The following is a 20,523-nucleotide window of genomic DNA, read 5'->3' as shown; positions in this document are numbered from 1 at the left end:
GGGTGTGTCTGAGTGAAGGCACAAGGAGCTGTCAACTAAACCCAGCCAGAGGTGGATTGTAAGGCACAGAAAGGTTTAAGTGCAGAGAAATGCTCTCTTTCTAAAAGTGGCATTTCTAAAATAGTAATAATAAATCCAACTTCACCAGTGAGCAGGGTTTTATATCACTATTCTGGCCATACTAAATATGACCTTCCTACTCCTTTCAGATCAGCAGCTACCACTCAAACAATGTATGAGGGCAGCCCCAATGTTAGCCTACGAAGGGAGCAGGCCTCACAGCAGTGTAAAAACGAACATAGGAGTTTTACACTACCAGGACGTGTAAACTGCACAGGTACATGTCCTGTCTTTTGCCTACACAGCACCCTGCCCTATGGGTTACCTAGGGCATACCTCAGGGGTTTCTTATATGTAGAAAAAGGGGAGTTTTAGGCTTGGCAAGTACTTTTAAATGCTGAGTCGAATTGGCAGTGAAACTGCACACAGGCCTTGCAATGGAAGGTCTGAGACAAGGTTAAGGGGCTACTGATGTGGGTGGCACAATCAGTGCTGCAGGCCCACTAGTAGCATTTAATCTACAGGCCCTGGGCACATATAGTGCACTGTACTAGGGACTTATAAGTAAATTAAATAGTTCAATTGGGTATGATCCAATGTTACCATGTTTAAAGGGAGAGAGCATATGCACCTTAGCCCTGGTCAGCAGTGGTAAAGTGTGCAGAGTCTAAAAAACAGCAAAAACGGTATCTAAAAAGTGGAGGGAGGCAGGCAAAACATTAGGGGTGACCACCCTAAGGCTCTCAGGTCTAAAAGGAGGTTTCTCTTCCTTTTTAACAGAAGCCTCTGATGAGCGTTGTGATTCCTGTCTCGGTTTCACATACTCTGTTCTTCGCTCTGATCGCCCACCTTTCTCACTGCGTTTTTCCGATGAGTCCTGAAAGGAACAAGATTGGCGTGTATCAGTAAATTGATATCTATGAGGCATTTTTACATTATCTCTATTTCCCAGATTATATCTATTCTGTGGGGTCTCCGTACGTAGAAATTCTCCCTTTTCTTTCTTAGGTGTTTTTTTTTTTTTATCCCAGCATTTCTTGCTACCCTCAGGAGCTTGCTTGGAAAAATCTTTATTTGATATTCCCTGAAGTTGTGGTTTAGTTGGTCTGGCCCCTAGACTATCTCGACCAATGCTAAAATAGGTCTCTGCGATAATCTTTGTCAGCTTGCCATCTTGATTCTGTTGAGGAATATCCCGGAGCCACATGCGCACTGCTAGTGCGACTGCTTCCCCTTAAGGTTACTCAAAATAGTTGAGGATAGTGTGACAAAATTGCCCATCAATTGCATCCCCAAGTCTAGGGCTGGGGCAGCCCCATATTCATCTTGAATTTGTTTCAACACTTCCGGCAAGTTGGCAAGTGTCAGAGTACCGTGTGCGGTAGTATAGAGCGCAGCAAATACCATACCCCATGTATTACAGTTATCTACTGTGGGGACCATCCCAAATGGCAAGCACATCGTTAGAATTCTATGTTTATCCTGAGGTCCCGTATGGGGAAATACCGCTTCCAGTGCATTTATTTTTTTAGATAGCCAAAACGGAATTTCTTCTCGTTTGGCGGGTACTTTATCCATAATTGAATGTACAGTTGCAGGGTCAATACTTGTTGTCACTGAATGTGGTTGCACTGGCTCAGCACGGGCTGGGTTTGTATTCCATTTTTGCATTACAAACTGTACTAATCATCTATATATTGCCGTCAGTTCAGTATATAAGCGACGGACTTCAGATGCTGCTAAGTTTGCTACTGCAGGGTGATGTGTAGGACCATCATTACTTAGAGGACCTAACCTAAATGGTAAAATTGTGTGGGGTAGAGCGCCATCAAGCCAATTATTATGTTCTTGATAAGATAAAGGTAATTCTAAATATGCATATGCTCTATATTTGTCCAGGTATGTTTGCAAGTGTATAGTGATATAATGTGTTTGTGTTCCCATTGACTGCTGGAAATGTGACCCAAGAATAAAAAAGTTCTGTTCTATAAGCTGCATGCGCGTCACCACAAATGTGACTGGCCCCCCTGGGCTTTTGGGCCATTTGCCAATAAGTGCGCAGTCACGGGTTGTCTCATATTGACTGCAATTGCTACCTGTTGCGGATTCGCCATATTAGATGGTAGATTTGTTCAGATATTAGCACACCAAATAGGGATTTTCCTTTTAGGATTCACAACCTCTAGCATCAGATAGGTGTTCCCTATTTAGCTCAGGAGGAAATCTTCAATACCACTGATGTCTTCGTATATAGTACTGAGGTGTCTTTGTATATAGTGAGACAGAGATACTCAGGAAGACCCAAAAATTTGAGCCTGGCCAAACGTTGGCAGTCCCTATTCACGTAGGCTCTCATTATTCTAATAAGACTACTGGATTTTGAGCGTCAGAATTGCCTGTGGTGTTGAAGACTGAGTCTGACCCACTACAGGTGACACCTGTCACCCTTATTCTGGTTTTGCTCTGGCTAACTAGCAGTGCCTCATCTCCACCGAAGGGTGGGATGATTGGGCAGCCGAGCACATGACAGAATTGATTTCTCAGGGAAACCGTGGTCACTCAGGTCTCATCCGTTTCTCTCAGTTAAATTAGTCTTGCATCCACAATGACAATCAGAGGCAATATATGTTTCAATAATGTTTTAATGAAGCGACAGCATCTTAGGTAGTAAAGCATGGGCTGCAATAACCAGGACGATTAAGCATGACAAGATTAAAATTGTGAGAAGGAGAGTAAAGCATAAAAATAACACTACCACATTGTCCCTACAGTCAATAGACTAATTTCTACCCAGGCTATACTAGAGCACAGCAGGTTAAGCTCTAATTCTGCCTTTCAGGTTCCCCTGGGAAGGCATCATCCCCATTCCTGAGCAAAGGCCTGAAGTCAGCATAAGCAGCTATAGCGAAGCGTTCGGCAATCAGCATACAGTTGTGGTTCTCTGGCTGGAATCTCCCTCTCACGTGTAAGGGACAGGGAAGTGTTTTTATAATAAAACAGCTGATGTTCGGAGAAAATGTCCCTACGTAAGGTTGTGTGTTTTTTTATGAATGTCAGAGACAAAACTTTATACCACGTCTCACCGGCAACCTATCTTACTGCAGCCTTGGAAGAAGCACAGAGTGAGCAAGAATGTCTTGTTTGAGAACAGAGTGCTGGCCTAGTCAAAAACAGTTAGATATAGCAAATAAAACAAGACCGCAAAAGTGGCTATTGTTAAAATAATAAATGAAGCTGAATAAAATATATCTAGGTTAAAGTGCACAGCGGCCTAGTATGCTACAATAACGTGCATGGAGGTATAACTAAAATGGCTACCCAACAGACCTGTCTAGCATCAAAATATAAGGGTTTGCATCATTTTTTGGATGCGTGAACCCACCTTTCATCAATGAGCTGCAACGTAGGTGTTCATGTCCAAAAAAAGATGCAATAGCCATAGCACCATATATATCCCCGTGCTAAAAATACGCACGGGTGGGAGGTGGACCCAAATAATGGCGTTAAACTTGCTTAACGTCATTATTTAATGCCTGGGTGAGACCAGGCGTTAAGGTACCTGTGGACCCATTTCCATGGCCAAACACCATGGAATGGGCCCACAGGTGCCCACCCTAAGCCCCAGGAACACCCCCACCCACACCAGAGGGACACCAGAGGATGGGGGACCGCCTCCTAGGTAAGTAGGGTAAATATTATGGGAATTGTTTTTAAAAGTGCGCTGGGGGGCCCTGACATGGGGCCACCGGCCTGCCACTGGGTGCAAGGGCCATGCCCAGAGGACACTGGTCCCCTGTGCTGGCCATTGGGGTGGTGGGCATGACTCCTGTCTTTGCTAAGACAGGAGTCTTGTTTTTGGACGGTTGTGCGTCTGGAAACGACGCAAGGCTGGTTAGCAGCATTTTTGTTTTTGCCTCTAACCAGCCTGGCGTCATTTTTTAGGGCAAAACCCCCTTCACTCCTACTGCCACCCCACCCGGCTAACATCTTTTCTTTTGACGCTAGCCCAAGCTTAGCATTGGCTTGCGGCATTCCATAAATTTGGCGCCCGGCTCGCGCTTTGGAATGACACAATCCGGTGGTAAACTTTTTGACGCAAAACTGCATTAGCGCAGTTTTGCCCCAAAAAGTAGAAATATGGGCCTTAGTCACTAAAAGTCTGCTGGTAGCCCTTCGTTAAGTCCCTTTCAACTTTGAAACCCTTACATGATCACCATCTTTTAAAAAAGGCTTCTTTAGATTGGCAATGAATGGGCTGCTGTACACCGTTCTCCACACCGCTAAGGAATTATACGTCATTACCTCTACAGAAGGCATTTTGATGGTTCTGTGATAACTGGCGTTATAAGCATCTATAAATTCCTGTAGAACACCCACATATCGGTAGGTGTTGTAGGCTGTGAAATATCTCCATATCTTAGATTTTAAAGTTCTGTTAAAACGCTTTATAACAAGAGCTTTTAACTCCATGTGCATTACAAAATGATGAACAGTGTGCTGTTTTAATAATTTCTGAAATAACTTGTTTAACAATTATTTTCCGGCATCTGTTTGCAGTTTTTGACGGGTTTGTCCTTTCATGAAAATGGCTTTAAAGGCTGTGGTGACGCTGTTATCCTTTTTATCGATTAGTGCTTCTGGAAAGGCGTACTTGGACAAAACATCTATTACCGTTAATATTTATCGAGTTCCGTTATTATACTTGGCTAGATCTTGAAGACTGGTTATGTGCACCTGCCATTGATAATCTAGCTGAGCATTAACAATGATCAGTCTCCTTTTAAAATGCCTCAAATTCGCCCAAAAAATAGCCAGGGTAGCTCTTCTCCGGATCAGCGCGTGGTGCGGAAAGAAAAGAACTGACGAACTGTGCGAGGGCGGCATCTATATACTACTCCCGACGTCATCACGGCGACCACGACGCCAACGACGCCTGCGGAGTTGACCAATGCCACCTGCCGACGTGCAAGGGTATTGCTCGAAGAAAATCTCCAGATCCAGTCTGACGCCTGGGGGAAAATTTTAAGGTAAGGTATTTGCAACAAGAATATGTCTCTACCAGATATTTCATTACCATAGGTAAGTAACTTGTACATCGAGCTCCGTTATTATACTTGGCTAGATCTTGAAGACTGGTTATGTCCACCTGCCATTGATAATCTAGCTGAGCATTAACAATGATCAGTCTCCTTTTAAAATGCCTCCTGGCTGGCTTGTGGAGTGAATAAGCCTCTTCCCCTGATTACCAGGTCTTTACCTGCACTCTGTTTACCAGCTCATTTTCAGCTAGAGCCCTTCTAAACAAAGCTTCGGCACTCCCAAAGCTTCTGTCCCTGCTTGTATCTTAATATAACTTCCTTAATCCAACCTCCGTCATGTTATCAGTCCCTGCTCCCCATGAAATGAAAGATGATGGTTTTGTGTACGGGATTTTTTTTTTTTAAATAAAGAATGTAAGCAACACATAAACAGGGTATACTTTACAGCTTCATGGTACACGTCTTGTCATTGTTCTTGAAGTATATGAGTGTATAAACACTTGTTAACCTCCTGCTATGGATCATTTATTTTATGGTTGTAACAGGGGTTCTAATAGTCAAGTTTGATACAAGTGCTCCCACCAACCGCAGCAAAACCTGTAACAGTCTGTTTTGAACAGCATAAGCAGTAAAAATTTATGGCATTAACCTTTGGTGACATCCCCTCTATCACGGCTCTTTTTGCTGATGCTTTCTACGGTTCAAAAAAGAAAGAAATACTATTATTTAAAAAAAATAAAAAGCCGCATATACAGTATAAGTAAGTGTCTATAACGATTTTTACTAACCTCGTCATTTTCATTGGACTCAGCAGCAGCTCTGAAATCGTGAGAGTTGCTGAGGTCCATCGAGGCATAACCGGCATTAGAGTTTGCGCGCGGCTGTTGCACGTTGATAGCCTCTGGAGCTGATGTAGGAAAGTACCATCTTGCCTGGCATGTTACCCCCATTTTTCACTGTATATATGTTGTTTTAGTTGTATGTGTCACTGGGACCCTGCCAGCCAGGGCCCCAGTGCTCATAAGTGTGCCTGAATGTCTTACCTGTGTTATGACTAACTGTCTCACTGAGGCTCTGCTATCCAGAACCTCAGTGGTTATGCTCTCTCATTTCTTTCAAATTGTCACTAACAGGCTAGTGACCAATTTCACCAATTTACATTGGCTTACTGGAACACCCTTATAATTCCCTAGTATATGGTACTGAGGTACCCAGGGTATTGGGGTCCCAGGAGATCCCTATGGGCTGCAGCATTTCTTTTGCCACCCATAGGGAGCTCTGACAATTCTTACACAGGTCTGCCACTGCAGCCTGAGTGAAATAACGTCCACGTTATTTCACAGCCATTTTACACTGCACTTAAGTAACTTATAAGTCACCTATATGTCTAACCTTTACCTGGTAAAGGTTGGTTGCTAAGTTACTTAGTGTGTGGGCACCCTGGCACTAGCCAAGGTGCCCCCACATTGTTCAGGGCCAATTCCCCAGACTTTGTGAGTGCGGGGACACCATTACACGCATGCACTACATATAGGTCACTACCTATGTGTAGCTTCACAATGGTAACTCCGAATATGGCCATGTAACATGTCTAAGATCATGGAATTGCCCCCTCTATGCCATCCTGGCATTGTTGGTGCAATCCCATGACCCCACGGGCCTCTAGCACTGACCCTGGCACTGCCAAACTGCCTTTCCCGGGGTTTCACTGCAGCTGCTGCTGCTGCCAACCCCTCAGACAGGTTTCTGCCCTCCTGGGGTCCAGCCAGGCTTGGCCCAGGAAGGCAGAACAAAGGACTTCCTCTGAGAGAGGGTGTTACACCCTCTCCCTTTGGAAATGGTGTGAAGGCAGGGGAGGAGTAGCCTCCCCCAGCCTCTGGAAATGCTTTCATGGGCACACATGGTGCCCATTTCTGCATAAGCCAGTCTACACCGGTTCAGGGACCCCTCAGCCCTGCTCTGGCGTGAAACTGGACAAAGGAAAGGGGAGTGACTACTCCCCTGACCTGCACCTCCCCTGGGAGGTGCCCAGAGCTCCTCCAGTGTGCTCCAGACCTCTGCCATCTTGGAAACAGAGGTGCTGCTGGCACACTGGACTGCTCTGAGTGGCCAGGGCCAGCAGGTGACATCAGAGACTCCTTCTGATAGGCTCCTTCAGGTGTTGCTAGCCTATCTTCTCTCCTAAGTAGCCAAACCCTCTTTTCTGGCTATTTAGGGTCTCTGCTTTGGGGATTTCCTTAGATAACGAATGCAAGAGCTCATCCGAGTTCCTCTGCATCTCTCTCTTCACCTTCTGCCAAGGAATCGACTGCTGACCGCGCTGGAAGCCTGCAAAACTGCAACAAAGTAGCGAAGACGACTACTGCAACTCTGTAACGCTGATCCTGCCGCCTTCTCGACTGCTTTCCTGGTGGTGCATGCTGTGGGGTAGTCTGCCTCCTCTCTGCACTAGAAGCTCTGAAGAAATCTCCCGTGGGTCGACGGAATCGTCCCCCTGCAACCGCAGGCACCAAAGAACTGCATCACCGGTACCCTGGTTCTCCTCTCAGCACGACGAGCGAGGTCCCTTGAATCCAGCAACTCTGTCCAAGTGACTCCCACAGTCCAGTGACTCTTCAGTCCAAGTTTGGTGGAGGTAAGTCCTTGCCTCTCCACGCCAGACTGCATTGCTGGGAACCGCGACTTTTGCAGCTACTCCGGCCTCCGTGCACTTCCGGTGGAAATCCTTTGTGCACAGTCCAGCCTGGGTCCACGGCACTCTAACCTGCATTGCACGACCTCCTAAGTTGTCCTCCAGCGGCGTGGGACTCCTTTGTGCAACTTTGGGTGAGCACCATTTCACTCCACTTTGTAGTGCCTGTTCCGGCACTTCTGCGGGTGCTGCCTACTTCTGAGAGGGCTCTTTGTTTTGCTCGACGCCCCCTCTGTCCCCAGACGCAATTGGCGACATCCTGGTCCCTCCTGAGCCACAGCAGCATCCAAAAACCCTAACTGCACGATTTGCAGCTAGCAAGGCTTGTTGGCGGTCTTTTTTCAGGAAAATACTTTTGCATGACTCTCCACGGCGTGAGGGATCCGTCCTCCAAAGGGGAAGTTCCTAGCCCTTGTCGTTCCTGCAGAATCTTCAGCTTCTACTGTCCAGTAGCAGCTTCTTTGCACCCACAGCTGGCATTTCCTGGGCATCTGCCCATCTCCGACTTGCTTGTGACTTTTGGAATTGGTCCCCTTGTTCCACAGGTACCCTCGTTTGGAAATCCATCGTTGTTGCATTGCTGATTTGTGTCTTTCCTGCAGAATTCCCCTATCACGACTTCTATGTCCTTTGGGGAACTTTAGTGCACTTTGCACTCACTTTTCAGGGTCTTGGGGTGGGCTATTTTTCTAACCCTAACTGTTTTCTTACAGTCCCAGCGACCCTCTACAAGGTCACATAGGTTTGGGGTCCATTCGTGGTTCGCATTCCACTTTTGTAGTATATGGTTTTTGTTGCCCCTATCCCTATGTGTCCCCATTGCATCCTATTGTAACTATACATTGTTTGCACTGTTTTCTAAGACTATACTGCATATTTTTGCTATTGTGTATATATATCTTGTGTATATTTCCTATCCTCTCACTGAGGGTACACTCTAAGATACTTTGGCATATTGTCATAAAAATAAAGTACCTTTATTTTTAGTATAACTGTGTATTGTGTTTTCTTATGATATTGTGTATATGACACTAAGTGGTACTGTAGTAGCTTCACGTCTTCTAGTTCAGCCTAAGCTGCTCTGCTAAGCTACCATTATCTATCAGCCTAAGCTGCTAGACACCCTATACACTAATAAGGGATAACTGGGCCTGGTGCAAGGTGCAAGTACCCCTTGGTACTCACTACAAGCCAGTCCAGCCTCCTACAGCTGTTTCCTCAAGGAACCCCGTATCTTCATTGACCTGTGAGTAAGGAGCTGTTACAGATTCTTCACCATCTTGCATGTCAATTAAATAGTTTTCAGCATTTGCTTCGTTACTCGAGGCTTCGCTGCCGCTTCTGGAGCCCTTAATAGAGGATATCAGTTGTGGCAAATCCTTGAGGCTGAGCGTTGCCATCCGCCGGCAGAGGTCCTCATCAAAGCCGGCGACATTGTGACCATCCTCTTTAAGGTTGCTCTGCTGCACGCTCTGCTCCATTGCCGCTGGCGTCAGGCGGTGATAATATTTGTTGATAGTGTTCAACCCATCATCAGAGGGTGTCTTTTTGATGCGGTGGCTATATCTCTTCATAATTATTGAGCGATCTCTTTTTGGAGGGCGGCGCCTGGGTTTGGCATAGGCTGCTTAGGAGCTCCTTATAGGTGTTCTAAACATTGAAAAAAAATGGGGCACACTCCTCTAACGCGTCATGATCACCTGATCTCCAGGGGCTCTGGTTCGTTGAGGGCTGCTGCATCGCACTGACCATGTGGTAGAACCATGAGCATGTGACTACTAGCAGGTGACTAGTGTGATGTCATGACACACATAGCCCAACATGATCACATGACCCCCTTCAGGAGTGAAGTCACTTCCAGAGGGTATCCCTCCTTACTACTGACAACTTTTCAGTCTTTCTAGTCCACTGTCTTTCCTATTAGTGTGTTTGTCCCTCTCTTGCTCTCGGGAAATATCTGATGTGGAAAAATGTGGAAAAATAGGAGTCGGTCCCCAGAAATAAGTGTCAGCGGCCTGCACTGGCAAACACCAGCTCAAATAAAGCACTGGTATTAATTTCCTTAGGATACATAATTCTGCATCAATACTCACATTGTCATGACTCAGCATCACCCCCTTAGGTGTACCCGTTGTCCCTGAGGTGTAGATCAGAGTGCAGCATTGATTAGGCTTCTGGGAGGCGATGATGTCATCAAGTTCAGAATCCGGAATGTCTGATCCCAGCTGCATGAACTTCGCCCACTGCACACAGAAAGTAAGAGTCAAAACATCAGGAAAGGTCAAGAGATATGCCAATAATGTCCATGAGACTGCAATATGAAACAGATGCAGGAAAGCTATGAACAAGATACTGGGGGGTATGGTGGTAGTGTATATAAAGGGATCACAAAGGGGAGTTGAAATAATGAATGTGTGAGCTGTCAGAAGAGAAAGCCAAGCAGAAGAAAGTCACTGGGAATAAAAGAGAACGCATAGTGAGACATCAAGCAACAGCATGCAGGGAAACACTGACCATGGGCCCACTGGCCGAATACCACTCTAGGAAGAAACTAAGATATACCAATGCATCACAATTCCTCTAGCTTCCTCCTGCTGTTGGAAACACTGTTCAAGTATAGTTATTAGCAAGATCCAAAACTTCAGCTTTGAACTTTTTCCTCCTGGTGATGTCAGGCCTTCCAGATATCATCCTTTTAGACCAGCTCAGCACATAAGAGTTTGAGTGCAAGGTGTTTGCAGGATGAACAGTGCAGAACATACATCAGGGATGATGTTGAAACTCATTTTGTGGACCATCCATGATCTGTGGTTTCCCTTGGGGTACCCTGGGAGGCATTTAAGGCCACACTCCGAGGAGACATCATCGGCTTCCAAGCTGGAAGAATGCGCAGAAAGCAACAGGAGATTGTGGACCTAGAGACTGGACTCCTTGAGCATGATTCCTAGCATGTGTAGTCTCCTCCTTCACCATCAGTATCTAGGGAATCTCTACACTAAGACGATACTCCATCAGACGTTGACGATCGAAGCGAGGATCGCAAGGCTTGCAACACAGAGCTTCCATCACTTATGCCAAAATATGATTAGATGGAATCCCATTGCACAAATGTCACCTGACAACATACTGGTTATCAGGGGACGCTTGTGATGTACTATTCTGACATACTTTTGGGTGGATGGGTTGATGCTCTGACCAGCTTTACTGCAGATCTTCAATGAGGCAGCTGACAGACACGGAGATGGTTCCCCTAGATGAAGAGATTACTAGTGAGGAGCTGACAGAGGCCCTGGGCAGGTACATACAGCAAATCCCCAGGTCCTTACAGGTTCCCTGCTGATTTTTTAAAGCTTTATGGATCACAACTCAAGGATCTGCTCTTAGAAGTAATTACAAAGTTATTAGAGCAGTGAAAGGTTGCCATTGGAACTGCGCTCAGGTAAGACAGTGGTCATACATAAGCCAGACCGTTCCCCAGGGTCCCTCAGACTGTTGCTCCTCCCACCACCCAATATCTCTCCTCAATGTGAAATTAAGCTGTGATCTTTTAGATAGTGGCATTGCTGCGCTTACTGTTTCAACTCCAGAATTTTCTTTTTTGAGATACTGCTCACATGTGTTGCACATCTCAATTCCATCCTAGAGAACCTCTTATGGGATCAGAGATCTCCTAGAGAAGCTCTAACAAAATGATTTCTATCCACTTACGATGGTGGAGTGGCAGCTGCCTAATTTTGTCTAAGTATAGAGCCTCTCAAGTAGTGATTCTGAATGAGTGGTGGCATTACACGCAAGCAGGTCCAACACCTGCATCTGAAAAGTGGGCAATTCGGGGAGTTCAAATATTACATTTGCTCTATGTAGTAGTGCTCAATACCTCCCCCATCCGTCCCCCACCACTCCATCTGGGCACCACACTGATATTCAAGATATGGAGGTACACAAGCGGAAACGTTGGATGAGGACGGAAGCAAGCTAAAGAAACACCCTTGTGGGTTGGAAAGAGACTGAGCCAAGGAGTGGTGTTAAAGGAGTTCAAGCAATGGGATGCCATAGGGATCTCCCAGCTGGTAGATGTCATGTTGGGAACGGTACTTAAATAATTTGCTGACTTGCAAATTGTTTGTTGTCTCCAAGATGACTATTCTTAACATATATGTGGACTTGGATTCAAATCGACATAAGATGGCTTTGCTGTGGTTAGGGCCTCTCATTGTGAAAAGAGATAGCTTGTCTATGGAGGGGGATGGACTATCCTACACTGGAGTGATGAAACAAAGGCCTTAATCAATGTATTTGCCTTACAAGACCTATTTGTCTCACTTGAGAGTGTGCACAGAAATATAACATTTGGCAAACTAACCATGAAGATTCAGGTCAACTCCGTCTTCTCCTCCTGCTTCTTCATCCTCCGCATGCTTCATAAGAAATTCAAACAGCTATCCCAAAGCTCAAGATGCACCATCACCTACGTCCTCATCTCCAGTCGTCTGGGCTACTTCTCTACACAGGGATTGCAGCTCACCTCTGATGACGACAACAGACCATACAGAACCCTACAGCAATACTCATCCTAGAGCTCTCTAGACCTGTGGTTTTCAACCTGCGGTCCGGCAACCCCTGGGGGTCTGCAAAGCCACCTCAGGGGGTCTGTGACTGCTTCGAAAATTAACTAATATTAACTGATAAATAAAGTGTGTATAAATAAAGTGGCTAAATGTACAATTGAACATTTTAAAACATACGGTAAATGTCAAGGAATTTAAAATTGGAGACTAAAAATTAAATGAATATCTTCAGATCGATTTGTGGGAGCAGTGCGGGTGCATCAAACAGAATATGTTTTGGAAGACGTGTGGCTTCAACTGAATTTAGAAAAGCTCCAACCTTCCTATTAAAATAAAAATTTGCAGTTGTTTTATTGTATTTGTTTGGAAATTAAATAAAATGTGTTATCATTTGTGCATGTGTTTGATAGAATGCTTGCTTCTGTGTTTCTTATATATTGTTTTGCGGTTCAAATCATTGACAATGTTTAGGCCTTGGTCCCTGGCTTTCAGTAGTGACTCACTGGAAGGTACCCGGATTCCTAATAATGATTCAGTGGAGGTCCCCGGGTTCCAGTGATGATAAAGTGGGGGTCCTCACAAGTGAAAAGGTTGGGAATCACTGTCCTAGATAAACCCACATCACCTGCTCCCTCAGAGAACTCCACTGGCTCCCTGTACAGAATAGATGCCAGTTAAAGCTCCTGGCCCACACATATAAGACCCTACAAAACTGCGGATCCATCTATTTGAACCACTGGCTGACCTCCGCTTCCCTTTCTCTAAGCCTCACCCCCCACATCATATGTAGTAGATGCGGAGGTCACTCCTTCTCCTGCTCAGCAACAAAGACACGGAACAAGTTACCCTTCCATCTCTGGACCTCTCCATCTTTTCCAGAGTTCTGAAAGTCTCTGAAGACCTGGCTATTCGGCTAATCAACTGGACCCTTCCAGTGCCTAGATACCCTCAAGAGTGACAAGAAGTGCTCTACAAATCTACTGTTTTATTGAGTGATTGGAGCCAATTACTCTGACCCTTGTGAATCTAGGCTTTGGATTGGAGACAATGAAGTCTGTGACTACTGAAGCACAAAATAAAGAAACTATAGCTGTATTTATTGAGTCCTTCAGCCAATGTAAGAAACAAGGGGCACTTGTACAACATTTTGTGAACATGGGGCACATTGAGAACAATTGATGGATTTTGTGATCTTTGTGGCTTTTATGGATGGAAGAGGATGTTCTATGGAATCCTTGTACTGAAGCCAGATGTATTGAAAAACTTCACATGTCCCCAGAGGACTCAATGATCATGATGAAATAAGGACATTAATCAAAAGTTAAATTGTTGATTGTTTACTAGCCACTACGTTACACAACAAATTCCTTTTTTAGACCTGGTTATTAGAATGGATGATGGCCATTTAACTACTTGTCTATACAAAAAATCATGGATAGAAACACCTTATTAGCATATCAAAGTTTCTACCCATGAACTTTGGGAGATGGCCTCCCATATGGCCGATTTCTACAATTATAACATAATCGTACTCACAAGTTTGAGTATTTCAGGGAAACGTACATACTTCAGAAGAGATTACTGGACAGAGGTTACCAAAACAAATTGTCAGACCTGCTCTTAAAAGAGTTTTGTACAGTAATAGCGAAGATGTACTTCAGAAGAAATACGGCAAAAGTGCTCAAAAGCTGGTATGCATTACCACATTTTGTCCACACACTAATAAGTTTGTGGTCTCCATTAAGACACACTGGCCCATTATACAAAGCATAGATTGCACAAACTGCCATTGTTTTCTTACAGAAGAGATCAAAATCGGAGACTACATTCTGCACAAAATAGTCAACCACAGCCTAACACAATACGAGATTTTTTGGGTTTGCCCTCTATTAACGGTTACTATAAATGTGGAATCTGTGTGGCATACCAATGCACGAATAATCCTAAAACCTTTGTACAGGGTGGCAATTATGTGGATTATCTCTAATTGTAATATCTCTATTGTTGTATATTGCGTATTGTGTCCATGCCCACGGATTTATATTGGACAGACCACACAGCAGATGAAGGTTTGCATTGCCTAACACAGAGTACGATTTGTTGGGGAGTCACCGCAACACCATTGGTACCACACTCTATTGAGATTGGCAATTCATCAGACATTAGATGGCAAGTACTGGAAGTCCCACAAGCATCACATAGAGGAGGGGAACTGGAATACAGATGGATTATGTGCTGTGACTCAGTTGACAATAGTTTGAATTCTAATGAAGAATGCCTCAGACTTGCTTCCTTGCTTCAGGGTTGAACTTGGACACTTCTACTGTGTTGGAAATGGCCCTTTCTGCAGGTTTATCCACAAGCTATTTACTTTTTTACTCCTATTTTCCGGACCCTCTTTTTGATGTCTTTAGGACTCTGGGCACTTTACCACTGCTAATCAGTGCTAAAGTACATGTGCACCCTCTCCTAAATCTTTACACCTGTTTGGCTTCTTTCATTTACCTGTAAATCCTTTGCAAAGTGGTTACAGGGCCTGTGAACTAAATGCTACTAGTGGGAATGCAGTACTGATTGAACCACCCACAGAAGTAGCCTTTCAAACCTGTCTCAGGGTTGTCCTGCATGCAGAGTTTACTGCCACATTGCCTTGGCAAGTCAACCTTATTCCCAAGGCCTAAACTCCCTTTTTACTGCACCTAAGTCAACCCTAAGGAAGGCCCTAGATAGCCCTATGGGCAAGGTGCTGTGATTGTGAAAGGTAGGGCATATATTTTTACAAGTTACATGTCCTAGTAGTGACAAACAACCTATTTATTTTTTAATATTGTGAGTACTGCTCCTCTCGTAGGTTTGCAATGGGAATTCCCTTATATATTTTAAGGGTAATTTCTGATCTGTAAGGAGTAGCATGGGCATGTTTGTTATATTTGGAATGGTAGTGAGAAATCCTGCTTACTGCGGTAGGTGGATTTTACATTACTATTTCAGAAATGCCACTTTTAGAAAGTGGACATTTCTCTGTGCTTATAACTCTAGTGCTCTGCAGCCTGACTCTAATCCATGTCTGGGGCAGAGTGACAGCTCTACTTTGTGCATACTCTCAAGACAGGTATCAATCAGGGAGTTTTAGGTGAGTTGTAGGTGTGAAAGGGTTACATCTGCATTCATCTACATATTGAAGGTCTTCATGGGCTGGGAGAGTGGAGACGGAGTCCACTTTACACTTGTATAGTCTGTGTCCTGCCCTCACACAAAGGGCTTGTTTATCCCCTACTGATGTCTGGAGCCAGAGTAGGGGAGGAGAGAAACTCATGGAACTGGTCAGGCCTGGCGTGATACTTCTCCCACCTTCAAGAAGCAGGGCACCTGGAGTTTAAATACAGGGGCTCTGAGCCCATGATTTTTTAGCACTTTGGAACTGGGGCAGAACCTCTGCCAGAAGGACTGCTGGACTGCACAAAGGATTGCGTTTCTGCATGCTGCCCTGCTGCCAGTTGCCCTTTGACTGTGGGTTTCTAGGGCACAGTTGAACTGACAGGAGATGCTGGCCTGCCTGATCCTGTGTGCCGCGCGTGTTCTCTTGGGACTGGTCTGCCTAGAGTCTGGCCCAACCAGACCCCCTTCTTTCATTATTTTATCCTACTAGCTTGTGGGGAGCATTTCTGGTGGGAAAAGCGCTTCGCTTCTCCAGCTGACTGCAAACACTGGAAGCAACGCATGGAGAGCGCTGGTTTTTTTCTCTTCCATTAACCTACAAGTGTGAGCCTTCCTTTTCTGGAGTAGCAGCCCCTCACTGTTGCTCAGTGTCTGAGGAGAGGATGGAGTGCAGTGCTCAACTCCCGTCTTCCCTGCCTGGAGGAGTAGTCTCTGCTGCCCACAAGTCGCATGGTCTGCATTTCACCCCCATGCCCTATGAGGAGAGCCAAGGATCAGTACGCCGAAGATCCCAGCTATTGGGTGAACAGCGCTACCAGAAGCTCCAACCAGCGTGCATGCCTCAGCTCTGACTTCTTTTCTGAGCTGTATGCCGGGCGCCTCACTTTCCTGCAGTTGCACGGGGGTACAGGGCCCATGCTGCTCTTCTCCAGCACTCATCTTCATTCAGTTCACGCCGGCCCGCACGTTCACAGCTAGCTTGTGAGGACGAAAGGTGGTCCTCCACATCACAATCCCAAGTCGGGGACCCCCTGCTCCTTTCCGTAGTGCCACGCTTTCTGGGAGACGCTACCACTATGGCTTGACACTCACCAGCCCTCGCCGCATACAAAACACTCAATGAAGTCACCAAGGAAAGTACTGTAACCTCCAGAATCGTTGCGTGGGAGGATTCCTGTGGCCTGTGATTCCTGCTTGTTGAGCTCCCCTGGAAATTCCTGCATCAGGGGGTACTGTCCAAGGGCTTATTGTGGACCACAAGAACTATATAACAGGTGATATAAGGGGAGATGCGTTGCCCACTGAAGGAACATAAAAGTGATTCAAATTATGCAAATCTAGTGGTTGCCCCGTAAACTTGCCTCTTAGTATTGCCTGCATTAACCCATGATGTTCTGCACTACCTCCACTAGGCTGTCACTCAGAAATCTTCTTAATAGGAGATCAGGTGACCCTGTAACCTAAGCTACTCATGGGGGTTCATGTGCTGTCCTAACGGGATGGGTTGGGGCCTCTGATCCCCGGGGGAGTGAGGTGGGAGGCCCACAGGGGGAGACAATTTTATTTTAGGCCATTTCTGCCCCCTTTGGGGGAAGATCGGCCTAGTTTTTTTGGGCCAATCTGCCCCCAAGGGGGCGGGGGTAAGCAGAAACCTCTAGACACCAGGGATTTTTTATTCATTACTATTTTACATAAGGGGAGCGGCCCCTTGGGCAGGGGCGTTCCCCATAGGGGCAAAATATTTCAGGCCATTTCTGCACCCCTTTGGGGTAGATCAACCTATTTCTATTAGGCCCATCTGCCCCTAAGGGGGGGCAGAAATTATTTAGGCACCAGGGATTGGTGTGTGTGTGTTTTGTTTGGGGTGGCAGCCCCTTGGGCAAGGGTCGCTTCTGTTGGCCATTTTTGCCCCTCTTGGGGGTTGATCGGCCTAATATTGTAAGGCCCATATGCCCCCAAGGGAGGCAGAAAGCCCACTAGACACCAGGGAAGATTTAAAAAAGAATGAAAAAAAAGAGGGTGGGGATATGGATATACTCCACCCCAAATAAATGGGGACAAAGTTGTTCTGCCTACCGGTGGGCAGATGGGGCAATTACCCCCAATCCACTCCCCGGGGTGCAGAAAGCCTACTAGATGCCATGGAATTAAAAAACAAATAGTGGGGTAATGGCTACCAACTAGTATGGGCATGGCTATGCTCCCACCCCAACCGAAGGGGGTAACAGATTTACAGCTCTCTCCCCACACACTAAAAGATCTTATCCCAATGACAAGCAAGAGGACATTTGATTATTTGGGATTTTTATTTTACATTTTGGCCATGAGAGCTTGGCTAACTCTCAAAATCGTCCCACTTGGAATGGTGAGGGCTGCACATTTTGTTCTTTGGGACGCTGCCATCTAGAAAAATCTACGAGATCTAGACACATCTGAAAACTAAACATCTGGGTGAGTCCAGGGTGATGTGCTGCACATGCACTCCGCACCATTTTCATACCCACGATGCCCTACAAACCTCCAACTTTGCTTGAAATCACACATTTTTGTGATGGAACCTTCTGGAATCTGCAAGAATCCACAAAATTCCTACCACCCAGCATTGTCGCATCCATACCAATAAAAATTCTCCCCTACTTGGCAGCCTAAAACGTTTATTTTTCAAACTGCCCTTTTGGACCCACTTTGGTTCCCCCTCAATTTCGACATGTTTTTTGCTCCTCCCTGTCACAGGAACTTGGCCCACCTATACAAGTGAGGTATCATTTTTATCAGGAAACTGAGGGTGGTAGGAAATTTGTGCCGGTGCAGTGATCACATACAGAAATATGGGGAAAATGTAATTTTTTAGCTAAATTTGAGGTTTGCTGAGGATTCTGGGTAAGAAAACTCTGGGGGAGTCACACCTCCCTGGACTCCGACAGGTGTCTAGTTTTCAGAAATGTCTGGGTTTGGTAGGTTTCCCTAGATGGCTGCTGAGCCCACGAACAAAAACGCACGTGCCCCCCGCAAAAACAGTTAGTTTTGTAATAATTTTGATGTATCCACGTAGTGGTTTGGGGCATTTCCAGTCACGGGCAATAGGCCTACCCACACATGTGAGGTACCACTTTTACTGAGAGACGTGGGGGAATGCTGGGCAGAAGGAAGTTTGTGGTTCCCCCAGTTCTAGAACTTTGCAGCACTGAAATTTGAGGAAAAAGTGATTTCTGACAAATGTTAAGGTTTGCAAAGGATTCTGGCTAACAGAACCTGATGAGAGCGCCACAAGTTACCCCTGCCTGGGTTCCCCTAGGTTTCTAGTTTTCAGAAGTGCCCAGGTTTGCTAAGTTTCTCTGGGTTGCAGATGAGGTAGAGGCCAAAATCCCCAGCTAGGCACTTTGCAAAAAACAGGTCAGTCTTCCTAAGAAAAAATTGATGTGTCCATGTTGTGTTTTGAACCCTTCCCTGTCGCAGGCACTAGACCTACCCACACAAGTGAGGTACCGTTGTTATCGAGAGTTTTGGGGGAAGGCTGGGTTGAAGGAAGTTTGTGGCTCCTATGAGATTCCAAAACTTTGCAGCACCAATATGTGAAGGACAAGTGTTTTGTTTTGTTAATTTTTGAGGTTTGGAAAGGATTCTGGGTAACAGAACCTGGTGAGAGCACACACGTTACCCAATCCGGGATTTCCCTAGGTGTCTAGTTTTCAAAAATACACAAGTTAGGGGTTAAAATCCACAGCTAAACACTTTCCAAGAAACACATCAGTTTTCAATGTAAAAATTTGATGTGTCCATGTTGCATTTTGGGGTGTTTCCTGTTGCGGGCACTAGGCATACCAACACTAGTGAGGTACCATTTTTATCGGTAGACTTGGGGGAATGCTGGATGGAAGGAAGTTTGTGGCTTCTCTCAGATACCAGAACTTTGCAGTGAGGGAAAGGTGTTTATTTAGGCACATTTTGAGGTTTGCAAAGGATTCTGGGTGCCAGAAACTGGTGAGAGCCCCACATGTCACCCTATTCTGAATTTCCATAGGTGTCTAGTTTTCAAAAATGTATAGGTTTGCTAGTTTTCCCTAGGTGCAGGCTGAGCTAGAGGCCACAATCCACAGCTAGACACTTTGCAAAAAACAGGTCAGTTTTCTTTGGGAAAATGTGATGTGTCCACGTTGTGTTTGGGGGTGTTTCCTGTCACTGGCACTGGGCCTACCCACACAAGTGAGGTACCATTTTTGTCAGGACACTTGGGGGGAATGCTGGGTAGAAGGAAATGTCTGGCTTCCCTCAGATTCCTGAACGTTGCAGCACCGAAACGTGAAAAAGGATTCTGGGTAACGGAACCTAGTGAGATCACAAGTTACCCTATCCTGGGTTCCCCTAGGTGTCTAGTTTTCAGAAATGCCCAGGTTGGCTAGATTTCCCTAGGTGTCAGCTGAGCTAGAGGACAAAACCCAAAGCTAGGCACTTTCCAAAAAAGCAAGTCAGATTTTAATTGAAATATGTGATGTGTCCATGTTTTTTTTTGGGCGAATCCTGCCGCAGGCACTAGGCCTACCCACACAAGTGAGGTACCATTTTTATCAGGAGACTTAGAGGAACACAGAACAGAAGAACAAGTGTTATTGTCCTCTGTTTTTCTCTACATTTTTTCCTTCCAAATGTAAGGCAGTGTATAAGAAAGAAGTGTATTTGAGAAACGCCCTGTAATTCACATGCTAGTGAGGGGACCCCCAAATTAAGGGATGTGCAAATAACCACTGCTTCTCAACACCTTATCATGTGCCAGTTTTGGAAATACAAAGGTTTTGTTGATGCCTATTTTTCACTCTTTATATTTTACAAAATGAATTGCTGTATACTCAGTATACAAGGAAAACCAACTGCAAGGTACAGCTCATTTATTGGCTCTGGGTACCTAGGGTCCTTGATGAACCTGCAAGCCCTATATATGCCACAACCAGTAGAGTCCAACAGATGTATCAGTATATTGCTTTAAAAAAATTGCCATAGCAGGAAAAAG

The 20,523-nt window shown here is 45.4% G+C and overlaps 1 protein-coding gene across 1 annotated transcript in view; it reads right to left on the bottom strand.

Moving 5' to 3' along the window:
- Positions 1 to 20,523, bottom strand: part of LOC138251856 (long-chain-fatty-acid--CoA ligase ACSBG2-like) — a 374,130-nt gene that overhangs the window by 190,967 nt on the left and 162,640 nt on the right. Inside the window, exon 6 of the mRNA XM_069205685.1 lies at positions 9,885 to 10,034. Within this exon, the coding sequence (XP_069061786.1) occupies positions 9,885 to 10,034 (150 nt within the window). The remainder of the gene's footprint in view (positions 1 to 9,884; positions 10,035 to 20,523) is intronic.

This window comes from Pleurodeles waltl, chromosome 1_2 (genome assembly GCF_031143425.1).
Source record: "Pleurodeles waltl isolate 20211129_DDA chromosome 1_2, aPleWal1.hap1.20221129, whole genome shotgun sequence".
NCBI classification, from domain to species: Eukaryota; Metazoa; Chordata; class Amphibia; order Caudata; family Salamandridae; genus Pleurodeles; species Pleurodeles waltl.
Note: the sequence above shows the minus strand (reverse complement) of the source record. Positions and strands in the feature narration are given on the sequence as shown.